Source organism: Quercus suber, unplaced genomic scaffold, assembly GCF_002906115.3.
Source record: "Quercus suber isolate HL8 unplaced genomic scaffold, Cork oak 2.0 scaffold_143, whole genome shotgun sequence".
In the NCBI taxonomy this organism is placed as follows: Eukaryota; Viridiplantae; Streptophyta; class Magnoliopsida; order Fagales; family Fagaceae; genus Quercus; species Quercus suber.
Window position 1 is genome coordinate 803,319 of NW_027069604.1, and position 12,576 is coordinate 815,894.

Genomic DNA, 12,576 nt, shown 5'->3' on the forward strand with positions numbered 1-12,576 from the left:
TTGTCTACATCATCTATCAGCTTGTAAAACTTCTTCGCCTCATCATTCGAACCTTCAGCCGAATGTTGCGTAGTTGGACCTTCTTCCGTTGGTTCGGGTGGCATTTCATGCGGGGGGCACAAATCGTGCAACATCCCACGAAAATCGCCATATAGATTTTCGGAATCTTACACTTGAGAGCTCCCACAGTTGGTAGCCGTCGTAGCAACCGCCGATTCCCCATGAAATTTCCAAACTTTGTAATTGTTCATCATCCCCGAAGCCCAACAATGGTCACGTACCACATTTATTGGTTGTAAAATCAAATTCACACATTTCATACAAGGACATAACATCTTCCCATTACGCGCGGATAGAGAGGCAAATTCCACGAATTGGGTTACACCTTGAAAATATTCCCTTGAACCCCTCTTCTTGTCCATCCAACTTTTATCCATTGCGATACAATATGTACGGAATTTGACCTACACCAAGATTTGTTAATACGAAGGTAATAATTATTATAATTACATTCATTTGTCATTTGTTAAGAACATACTACCCAAGTATGGTTAAATTTTCTTAGAACATATAACACTTGTCCTACACTTGTCCTGCACCTAAACTTGGCTTGAGTTTGACTTGTTTGTTTAACAAACAAACATAAACAAGACTTTTCCCATGTTGAGCTCAAGTTATTAATAGACAATTTGGTTAATTAACAACTTTAGACAAATAGTGTCTTCCTAAAAAACTTATTGTTTATAGCTTGTGGGAAGGGGAGCACTTTGAAAAATGCTTTTACGAAAATTAATTAAAATTTTATTCTTTTTGGCTTTGGTCCCCCAAAATTATGAACTCCTTAATCTTGAAATAATTTCATTTTTCTTTTAAATTTTAATATAGAGGAGGTTTAAACTTGTAATGGAGCAAAGTTGTGTCATAAATGAGAATAAAATAATAATTATTAATCATATTGTAGAGATATCTCTTATTTTCTTTATTTTTGAGAGGGAAAAGAAAAAAACTCTTAAAGTTTTCATATTTTATCTGAAAATTTATTATTGAGTTTTAAAAGCTATAATACTAAGAAGTTAATTATAAAAAAAAATAAAAAATAAAAAATAAAAAAAAAACATGAATATAAAGTTAAGTTTAAAAAAGACATTGAATCAATAATCTTCATATGGTGCTAGTTTACTTCTTTATCAAAAGCATGATACTTTTTACTAAAACCTTTTTAAGCAAATACATACATATAGCTGTATTTTTGTTATTAAAATCTCGCCCCCCATACTAAAATTCCTAGTCCACATGTATATAAGGGCTGGAAAATGTCTAGAGTTTATAAATAGGATAAAAAGGCTTGCTTGCAACAATGTATATTTTTTTTTTAGCACCTATGTAGTAATCTTTCAAATTTTGATAACTAATATATGTAAATTCACATCACTTTAAAATTTAGGCTAGGATATATATGGTGTTCATACACAACATACGAAGTTAATGGAATGCTTTATATATCACAAAGAACTATAACTTACATGATTACATTTCTAAAATCTATAAGTTAACGTCCCTTATATAACAATGGTAAGAACATGTGTTAATCTAAAAATATATAATTGCAAATGCAATCCATACTTATGCTCAAAGAAGGACTGGATTTATTTCTAACCACCAAAAAAAAAAATTTGTTGAATTTCTATTTAGTATTAGAATATAAAGAGTAAACTACAATCTCTACTCCTAAAATTTATGAGTCTTTAGATTTTATATTATAAAGTTTCAGAATTTGTATTTTATTCCTTGAAATTATAATTTGTTTGCATTAACAGTCTATCCATTCATATTTTTCGTTAAGTTCTACATGAGCTTACCAGGCATGTTTAATCCGCCCAATAAAAATGAGGTCCCATCATTTTTGTAGCCTAAAAAACTTTAAATAATTAAAAGAAAAATGATGTGCTATGATGAAAATGATGTAACGTCATTTTATTAAATGAATTAAACATGTGTGCCAACCTTATGTGACATTTAACGTAAAACAATGGTTGAAGGGGTTGTTAATGCAAATGGAATACAGCTTTAAGGAAGTAAAATTCAAATTCTAAAACTTTAATATGTAAAATCCAAATATCCAAAAACTAATGGAGTATAATTTGCACTTTAACTGAATATAAATATACCAAGATAATTAAGAATCCAAATTTCCATTTTAAAAAGAAAATAACCCAAACAAGCTATCAAGATAAATAGCTAAACAATTATCTTTGAATTAAAGGCTTTAGTTGTTATAATTCCAACTAAGGGTATGTTTGGGATTTCCTTAAGAAGTAAGGGTTAAGAATTCGTATTGCTCGTCTATGTTAAGGGAGACTTAAAAAGCTTTGAACGAGCTCTTTAGTAAAATTTGGTACTCAGTTTGACAAGTTTGCAAAAGATTTTTGTCCCACTTGAAGTTGAAAAATAAGCTAAGAATTTTTTACTCCTACGAGTTGACTTGATTAACAGTCATTCCACCCGAATGACTACATTCATACAAATTTGATATGGATACCAATACCATTTCATATGGTATAGACATTATCTGGACAACAGAAGGAGCAACTGTACATTTTAGAGACTTAAAAGAATTAACAAGAAAGCACACCTTTTGTGACACAAAAGGTTGATGCAGCTCAAGTTCTAAAGTCTGGAATGCCCCAATCTGCAATGAAATACTGATAAGTACAAAGCAAGAGTGAGAATTATCAATTTATAATTAGTTATTTCAATTTAGCATTGCATTTACCTTTACATGCTCATTCTCTAGAATGTTTTTCCCACGTATGTGCAAAACAGACCCTACTGACTCATAATCTGCAACCTGAAACAATATGAGAGGGGAAGAAAAGCATTTTATCCAAAATCATCTCAAGCAATTTACTTATTCGAAAATAAAGTAGTCATAATTTGTGCCTTCCAATCTCAATGTCGAAATTCAAGTGCCATGCACACAAAGAACGAAATTAATCTATAAGTGGGCAAACATTGGCGTCTAAAGATACAAGAATAACAAAAAAATGATTAAAAATGAAATATCAAATTAGGGTTGCAAACATCATGTATGAGACAGTACACAAGCTTAGCACAGTGGCTTTCAAAATAAGAAAAAAGACTCTCTTAGTGAGACAATTTTGCATTAATATAATTAATTACTTCTTTTCCTATCTGTGTGTATCGAAGAGTACATGGGTTTTTGTACTCATTAATTCTTCGTAACAAAATACAGCTATCTGTTATCATCATATTTAGATACAGTATTAAATCAATACACAAATTTTAAGAAATTTCCATCCATGATAATGTAGTGTATGACACAATCTTTTTTACATCACATCCCAAGTTTCCAACTAGTATGACTGCAGTAGTGCCAACATCAGACATAGATTATGATGGTTTAAAGTTTACTATGACTAGATTCATACAAGTAAATGTCATTTTGATCTAACATAAAGTCCAATTCCAATTTAATGAGACCATTAAATTAATATGGAATTCATATTTTTTGCTAATATCTAAAACCACGCTGTTTTTTATGGTTATGGGGGTGCACATATGCAAATCCACCATACATAGATGACCCAATAAAAGAGGCACCAGATCTAGCTTACCTTGTCGAGAACCAACTTGACTATTGGCTCTCTGAGCTGAAGTTCTGCTGTCTGAAGGTCTTTCAGCAACCCTGACATGAATATGTGCACATAAGAACCATACCAGAACAACAAGAAGTTATAAATAAAAAGACATAAATAACTGCAGAAACTGAAAGTAGCATCATCATGCATTAACATTCAAATTTATTTCATTTATAATGAAGCCAAGGAAGTACTAAAAAACACATGATTTTACTTGAGAAACACATGATTTTACAAAGGATGCTGCCTAAAACAGTCAACCACTCATATGAAGACTGGAAAAAAATAACTTAATTACACAAATAGGCCTTTCAACACCATCAAAATTTCTACCATTCGTCTCTCACGAAACAGTCCACAACACACAAAAGGGAGTAGCATTCCAAACCCAAAAATCCACAATATTTTGAGTAAATTTCTAAAGATAAGGATTATCAGGGAAAAAAAAACAAATGACCAGAACTAGAGACGACAGATAAGGAATCTAAAAATAAAAAACGGAGACAAAAAAGGTGGACACTCAGCACAGAAAAACAGAAACTGAAAGGCACAGTCATAGACCATTATTGCAAAATAGCAAAATAGGTAGCCACCGGAGCCTAAAAAAAAAGGTTCAAAAAGCCTAACCACAACACCGACCCATAGATTTGAGTCTAGGCACTAATAGTAGTAATCAAACTCTCAGATTTCCAACTGTTATTTCAAGGTCATCTTATCAAGCTCAATTTATCATAATGCAAAATTGTTTCAGTTTTGTGAGTCGAAAGCTAGTGGCAGTCCTATGTTCTGTGAACTTGGGATCTCATTCTCTTCTAAAGTCTCATTTGCCATAGGCCCATAGCACAGTACCCACATAGTTTTTATTTTTATTTTTATACAAGATAGAAATTCTACTATAGCCTAAGTTAAGTGTACATGTGTGTGAAGCTTATTCTTGAAGACTTATACCTTGCTTTTACCCCCTACACCCTATAGGTACTTATACTTGTGAAGTGACCATCACAATAAATGTGTGCGGTGGTTCAAATAGTATTACCTAATTAGACGTTTTATAAGCAATATACAAATATTTAAAATTTATCGTATCTACATATTTATTAACGGTACACTTTAAAGTTTAAAGAATATCAAATATTTAAGGTAAAATTATAAATTACATCCTTTAACTTCACACAAAATTTAATTCAATCTTGTAATTTTGATTTTTGATTTTGATTTTTTAATTTCAGTCCTCTAAGTTTCTTTCTTGTCAATTCATTCCTCCCATCTACTCTGTTAAATGGGTTGCCGACTTGCGTTAAGTGCCCTTAAAAGTCATCATTTTAGTATTTTTAAAATTAAAAAAATTAAAAAGAAAAATCCAAAAAATAAGAGAAAAATTAATTTCCAGAAAATCAATAGAATTATATTTTTATTTTTATTTTTATATTCAAATTAAGGAATGAAAGAGACGAGAAAACAATTTTTTTTTAGTGGAATTAGAATTTTTTTCATAGTGTCCACATTTTTAAAGATCTTTTCTTATAGAATTTGTTTGTTCTTAATTTGAAATTGAAAAGCCAATATTTATGGTAAGTAAAATAATTTTTTTACATTAAAAAAAAAAAAAATCCTCCATTAACAAAGATTTCTATCTGAAATACAACATTTTTTTTAGTAAGACTCTTACCTACATTTTAAAAGATCTTTTCCTGTAGAAATGAATTCCTGTTTTGAGACTGACAAAGCTCAAACTTAAGAAGGGGAAAAACCAAACTCCTCAATTTGAAAATTCTTCTTTCTTTTTTTTTCAAAATTTTTTAATAAGTATTCTAGATTTTGTTTAATTTAAAAGATTACAATACCAAAACTACGACTATTTGGGGCATAAAGCGATGCAATTTGGACGAATGGTGACAAAGGGACTTCATTGAACACGAATAAAATGTATAAGACTAAAATGAGCAAAAAGATCAAATTGAATTTTGGACAACGTTAATTTACATATTTTCAAGGCACTTCTAAGTTCTAACCACAACAATTAATAATAATAAAAATAAAAATAGAAGAAGAAGAAGAAGAAGATATAGAGAGGGAGAGAGAAGAGATGTGGGTGTTTAAAAAGTCTTTCCTAGCTTTTAAGAAACTTGTGACCATTTGAAAATTAATGATTATAAACTGATGAAATTGAATTACATGTAAATGGAAGTAGTAATAATTAAGCGCACACTTTTTAATCTACCATGCAATGAAATTATTGTCAATGGAATCCAAGTAGTTTCAAAATGTACGATTTCCAAGCCCAGGTACGTAAAGGAGAAGAATTTTCTCAACTGGTGCATAGAAGTCCATGTTCACAACTAAACATTGAATTTACAAGTTGTCTTGCTGATCTCAGGTTTCATTTCAACTTGCTATGCACGGTATTCTTTTTTTCCCTCTTGTGATTAAAGTCATTTTTTTAAAGAATCGGTGATAGAGGTTGCAAACTATATATGGGTACGTATTGCCGTACGTATTGCATTGGTTCTATAAAATTTCTTATTGTTTTGTGTGAATCAATCTTCAAAGCTAAGTTCCTAGAAAACATACTCAAAGCAAGTGCCTTGAATTTTTTTTTTTTTTTTGTTCTATATTGTCGCTAAGAAATTGAAATAAGATAGTTCAAATTTTGTAAAATTATATAATAATATATTAATGAATTTATCACCGACATATATATCTCTAATTGTAATTTGGGTAGTCTTAAATACAATTTGAAGCGATTTTGTTATGTAATTAATTTTTAACAAAATTTTCATTAGTTGGCTCTTGGCTGTTTATTGTGTTTTAATTTGTCTCTTTTGATTTATTACCCCCAAAAAAAAAAACAATACACATAGTACGTACCTGCATTATTTCTTTGTAGCATTTATTATTTAACCTTACTATTAATTTAACACGGCTAGCTTCACATTGTCAACGTAGCCACACAACATAAAATGAGTAATTTTAAGAATGTTTTAGAGTTACACTTTCCCCTTCTCCTTGTGTATATTTAGCCAATATTTAATTATCAATTGGAATGCACATTAAAATAAAATGATACATTTGTTTATATATTAGTTGTTCACTGAGATAATTGTGTGTACCTTTTATGATATTGTAATTAAATACATTTAACTAAGGGTTACGAGTGCCCTTAGGCATTTATTAATGAACCATTATAGGAAAATTTAATACAATTTTCATGGGAAATATAAAAAGTTATCCCAAAATAAAAAGTCAGGTTTTTTTTTTTTTTCTTCTTTTCCCATAAAAAGTTTATAAAAATATTCTCTAAACCAATGCCCTTAGGGCATAGCTTTTTCCTTTAACTAATAAGACATAAGAAGCCCAAATGATGGTGGTATAATAAGGAAAGGCCGACTTCACAATTCATGAGATGTAACAAAAAAGTAAACTATTAAACTTTGAAATTTTGGTCAAATTGGAAGCACATGATAAATATGCAATGTTAAAAGCTAAAATTTTCAGAAGCACAGGCAGGAGCATATCAGCTGGTTGAGTCTCCAATGGCACTATAGGCAAGTGATACCTCTCCTCTTTAAAAGAAGGAACTCTCATGTGTTCATGGAAGGGAGGATTTAGGGATTGGAGCACGGCTAACCCTCAAGGTTAACTTGAGAAAGAACAAAAATGCAGAGTTTAATGACTAGGTGGCTGAGATGGCACAGAGTTAGTTGTGGTTATGGTAGGTCTCAGGTTTAAATCTTACTATCAGAAAACAAGAGGGTACATATTTAGGGGTTTGTTTGTGTCTTTGTGCAAATACATGCTTTGTGATGATGATGATGATCATGAAAAGCAACAGAATTGAAATTCAAATGTTGTAGTGATGACGACAATTGGTTCCAACAATATAAGAGCAACAAAATGGCACCTTAAGCAGACAAGTGATTAAGCTTACCACAAAAAAACAATTCCCCATTCGGACAGAATTTTGACTTCTTTAAGATCTCTAAACAAGCCAAGCTGATTGAGTACAATCCCCCCAAAGAAGAAACCAAGTATCTGCAAAAGATTGGCACTAAAATTTGTCAATAGAGAAATGAGATAACAGACTGATAAGAATTACACACCTGTCTACTTCTACCACACTTGATTAAAATCTTAAGCTTTTTTCAATTGGCACAGTTTTGTTGTAGGAAGTAAGCATGCACATGTAAACGAGCTAATGGTTTTATATTTTCTATTAATGGATTCAAATATCAGTGCAATATTGACATACTAAAAGTAAAATAATTAGAATACAGTCACAGAATTATAAGATTTTCAACACAATAATAAGCACAAAAATAACTACTATTGTAAATTAAATCATGTTAGATATCATGCTGATCATTACAAATAAAATCAGTAACAAACAAAAATAAAATTCAATCATAAAGATTTTTTTTGGTACGAGCAACATGCAAAAAAAAAAAAGTGTCATTAATGAACAAAAAAACACTCAATGTTGGCAAGATTTTGTGAAATCTGTAGATTCAAGTTTAAAGATATGAGGTGGATTGACAAATACACTTTCCTTCTCCTACTCCCCCTTTAAAGGGGAACAAAATAGAGTATGAAATGAAGATTTTATTGGAGATTACAAACCCTAACTAAGAGATCAAAATTGACAGACTAATGGCCTTTCAACAGCCCTTCTCCTTCAAACCCAGACCCAAGGCAGCTGTGCTCCTCCTCCACAAATCAAAACCCAAACCCAGACAGCCATTCTTGTGCTCCTCCACTGTCCCCACTCTGACCCAAAGCTACCACCAATCTAAACCAGAGTAAGAGATGAGACAAACAAAGATAGAACAAAGAGATAAAGAGACAAAGAGATGGAGAGCAAAGAGAGAGAGCTTGAGAAATTAGACTCACCAAGATATATCGGGCTTCAGATCGATGGAGGCTGATGGCGGCGTTCGGTGATATCAAAACGACGTCGCTGGTTTGGAAGAGAGGGTCGGAGGGAGGGATCTGGTGGAAGTCGGTGGAGATTGTGGTGGAGAAGACGACGGAACCAAAGGAAGATCGGAGGACTGTGATGGGTTGCGATGTATCGGGCTTCAGATCATGGAGGGGCTATGTGTGATGGCTAGGAGCTGTGTGTGACCAGTGGTTTTGAACTTTTAGTACTTAAGCTAAAAAAAAAAAACAGGTCCTTAGGCCGCGATTTTAAATAGGGCCATAGCTAAGGGGCTTGGGCCGCATTTAAAAACGCAGCTTTAGACTAATTCTATGGCCTCGTTTTTAAAACAGGGCTTTAGCCCGTCTGGGGCCGCGTTTTAATAAACGCGGCCCAAAAAAACACGGCCTAATGGGCCCGCGTTTTGTAGTAAATAAATTTGGAATGAAGATATAAATTTAAACTTTAAACTCGACATATGATAGTGTAGTTTGGAATGAAATATTGTACTATGATTGGGGATTTCTTGGTACTTATTTAGTTGATTTCATGGACCTCTTAAATTTACACTTGTAATGCTTTAGAGGACAAAATTGTGGTACCATTTCTTAGGTTCACTACTTTAAATTTTCCTATTAAATTTAAACACATAACTGGATTTGAACTTAATTCTCTTTGGGAAAAATAATTACTTAATGCACTGCACCTAAAAATTGTATTTATAGTGTTCTATCTTATCAGCTTTCCTCTTCAAATGATATTGTCTATAAAAAAATTGAATTGGTCCCTCCCCTGATTTCCTATAAAAGTACCTCTTAAAATTTTTAATCCTCTTTTAGGTTTTCTATTAAAGTTTTGAGTATGATTATATCAGGCGAATCATTATTTACATGATTTTGACATACGAAAGGAAGCCAGTGGATCATTCAAAGGCATTCAGAGGCAATTTGTGGTTCCAGTATCAGAAAACTATCTTGAAATCCATTTCTTTTGGGCTGGCAAAGGGACTAGTTACATACCTGCTCAAGGTACTTATGGACCTTCTATTTCAGCCATCAGTGCCATCAACAATAACCCAATCTTAGTCCCAAATACTACAACAGGTACTACAATGTAAAAATTGTAGATGCGAGAAAAAGATGAGGTACTGCTTTCCTTCAATGTTATCATGTTTTTGACTGCCTTGCTTCTGTATAGAATTTATACCCAGTCCTAGGAGTAGCAACAGCAATTTGATTGGTCTGATCGTGGGTATCAGTATTGGTGTTGGAGGAATATTTTTCTAAATAACAATAAATATTAAAATATTTAGTTAGTTGTCACGTTGCAAAAGAAAGTTGAAAACTAGCATCTCGAGTGTCTAAAACTCAAGTTCCAAGATAAAAATCAAGTTTTTAGGGCTTGATTTGTAAAAAAAAAAAAAAATCCAAGTAAAAATCAAGATTTAAAAAATCGAGTTCCGAAAACGCCGCTATAGGGCTTAAAAATGTCACTATAGGGCTTAAAAATGGAGTTAAAAAAAAAATTAGCAGAAAAACGCCGCTATAAAGCTTAAAAACGTCAGTATAGGGCATAAAAACGCCACTATAGGGCTCCATGAACCTGGTATTGAACGCTTATGGAAAAAATTTTGCAGGAAAACGCCGCTATAAGGTTTTAAAATGTCACTATAGGACTTAAAAACGCCACTATAGGGGCGATAAAACTAAAAATTTTTTTGCATGGAACTCGAGTTTCTAAAACTCAAGATTTATGTAAATGGATCTCAATTTTTTAAAACTTGAAATGTCTACTTTCCCTTATAGTTTCAAGCGTTGCCTAACTAACTATATACAAATCATTTCCACAGTTATTCTGCACATTCCCCTGTGTTGGAGGCATTTTATCTATTTTCATAGTTTTCTATATCATCCGGAAAAGAAAACGACTTCAAACCAATGACGATGAAGGTAAGCCGGAAATCAAGTGGGCACCTTTATGATAGTTGTTGGACTTCTTTCAATTTAGTCTACGTATTAAAATTATTGAATTTTTCCTATTTTACTAATTTTTTTAGCGAGTTGGCCAGAAATCAAGTGGCATGATTTACGTTGTGTTTAAGTACTACAACACTGCACATTCAACTTCAATTCAATTTTTCTCTCAAAAAAAAAAAAAAAAACTTCAATTCAATTTCATGTTCACAAAGGCTTTTATACCAAAACACATGCCCATATGCACATGTGCACAAATAGTATGACTATCCTAGAAAAAACCACATTGATAATTTATGCTTAACATGGGGACGCTTCTCAATTTAACAAGTAAAAACTATCCCGCAGTTTCTGCAAACAACTTAAGAAAATTGATTACTAAACAATGGATTCAGAGTTACAGCCTGCGTTTATGTTGAAATTGTAGAGCTCTTAGGAATAGATGTCAGACCATTCACATTCAGCTACGCTGAACTAAAAACAGCTACAGAAGAATTTAATCCAGCTAACAAGCTTGGAGAAGGAGGATTTGGGCCTGTCTATAAGGTAAGTTCCTACTCTATCAACAACATAATGTGTGTACATCTATGTCAGTGCCTCAAGGTCGGCCATTAGATGTAACTTTAGAGAAATTATACATATGTTGCAATTGCCAAGAGCTTTTAGACATATATTGCAATTGTTAGGGTCATATTTTTATATAATTTCCATATCTTATGAAAAAACACACTGCATATTGCATTGCATTTAATTTGGATAATTAATCAACTTGGATAATTGAATTAACTAATCGGGTTCAATATTTTAACCCAACATCAATTGCCCTGCAGTAAAGAATCACAATGCAACGTCATCTATTCCAAAAAAAAAATTTCTATATTTTTCTTTATTACCTCTCTCTCTCTCTCTCTCTCTCTCTCTTGATGAGTAACTCATAATTATTTTCTTTGATATTTGTGTTTAAACTCGTTGCAAAATAGGGAACACTTATTGATGGAAGAGTCGTTGCTGTTAAGCAATTGTCTGCTGCATCACACCAAGGAAAGAACCAGTTTGTCACTGAAATTGCTATTACATCTGCTGTGCAACACCGTAACCTCGTGAAATTGTATGGATGTTGTGTTGATGCAAATAAACGACTCCTTGTTTATGAGTATCTAGAGAAAAAAAGCCTTGATCAAGCATTATTTGGTATATGAACACATCTTTGTTGCTGCTCTATCTCACTTTATGTGCATATATATATATATATATATTTCTATGTATAGTATGGTAGTTTAAATTTTTATGCTTGCATGAGACAGGAGAAAGAAGTTTGAATCTCAGTTGGTATATGCTTGGTGTAGCAAGAGGTTTAGCTTTCTTCACGAGGAGTCACGACTTCGAATTGTACATAGAGATGTGAAAGCCGGTAACATCCTGCTTGATTCTGATCTCATCCCCAAAATATCAGACTTTGGCTTGGCCAAGCTATATGATGATAACAAGAGTCACATAAGCACTGGCATTGCAGGGACAATGTAAGACCCTTGAGGCTATGCTAGCTGGCTTGTCTCTAAGAATTATATAATATTTTATTTTATTTTATTTTTAGTTATGTTAATATTCAATATATTGTGCATATGATTGTGTTACTGGTGTAGTGGATATCTTGCACCGGAGTAAGCCATGCGTGGACACCTTACAGAGAAAACTGATGTGTTTGCCTTTGGCATTGTGGCTCTAGAAATGGTTAGTGGGAGGCGAAATTCAGACTCAAGCTTAGAAGAAGAAAAGACGTATCTTCTTGAATGAGTATGAACCATATTTATGTGTTGCATATAGAAGTTTGTTATCTTTCCTTAATTGGATGCATAGTCGATTAAGTTCAAGAGAGAATTTAAAAATATATTTTGACCATGCAATGTAGTTCAAAGATGTTTCTGCTATCTTGTAGCTATCCCAATAATAGGTTTTTGGGATTTTGTTAGCCGAATTTTAGTTTCAGCTGGCTAGTGCTTGACTAATGCTCTAAGGATTATCTTTTCCT

General features: G+C 32.4%; 1 protein-coding gene and 1 pseudogene across 1 annotated transcript; one reads left to right on the top strand and one right to left on the bottom strand.

Moving 5' to 3' along the window:
- Positions 1-39: 39 nt before the first annotated feature.
- On the bottom strand, positions 40-9,744 carry LOC112024082 (uncharacterized). Its single transcript, XM_065776835.1, has 7 exons — positions 9,637-9,744; positions 8,547-8,750; positions 7,588-7,691; positions 3,636-3,706; positions 2,774-2,841; positions 2,633-2,689; positions 40-464 (listed from the first exon to the last, which is right to left on the bottom strand). Exons 1-7 carry the CDS (start codon positions 9,742-9,744, stop codon positions 168-170), a joined length of 909 nt encoding a protein of 302 aa, XP_065632907.1. The 3' UTR covers positions 40-167.
- Positions 9,745-10,170: 426 nt separating this feature from the next.
- Positions 10,171-12,341, top strand: LOC112024090 (probable LRR receptor-like serine/threonine-protein kinase At1g56140; annotated as a pseudogene).
- The last annotated feature ends 235 nt before the right edge of the window (positions 12,342-12,576 follow it).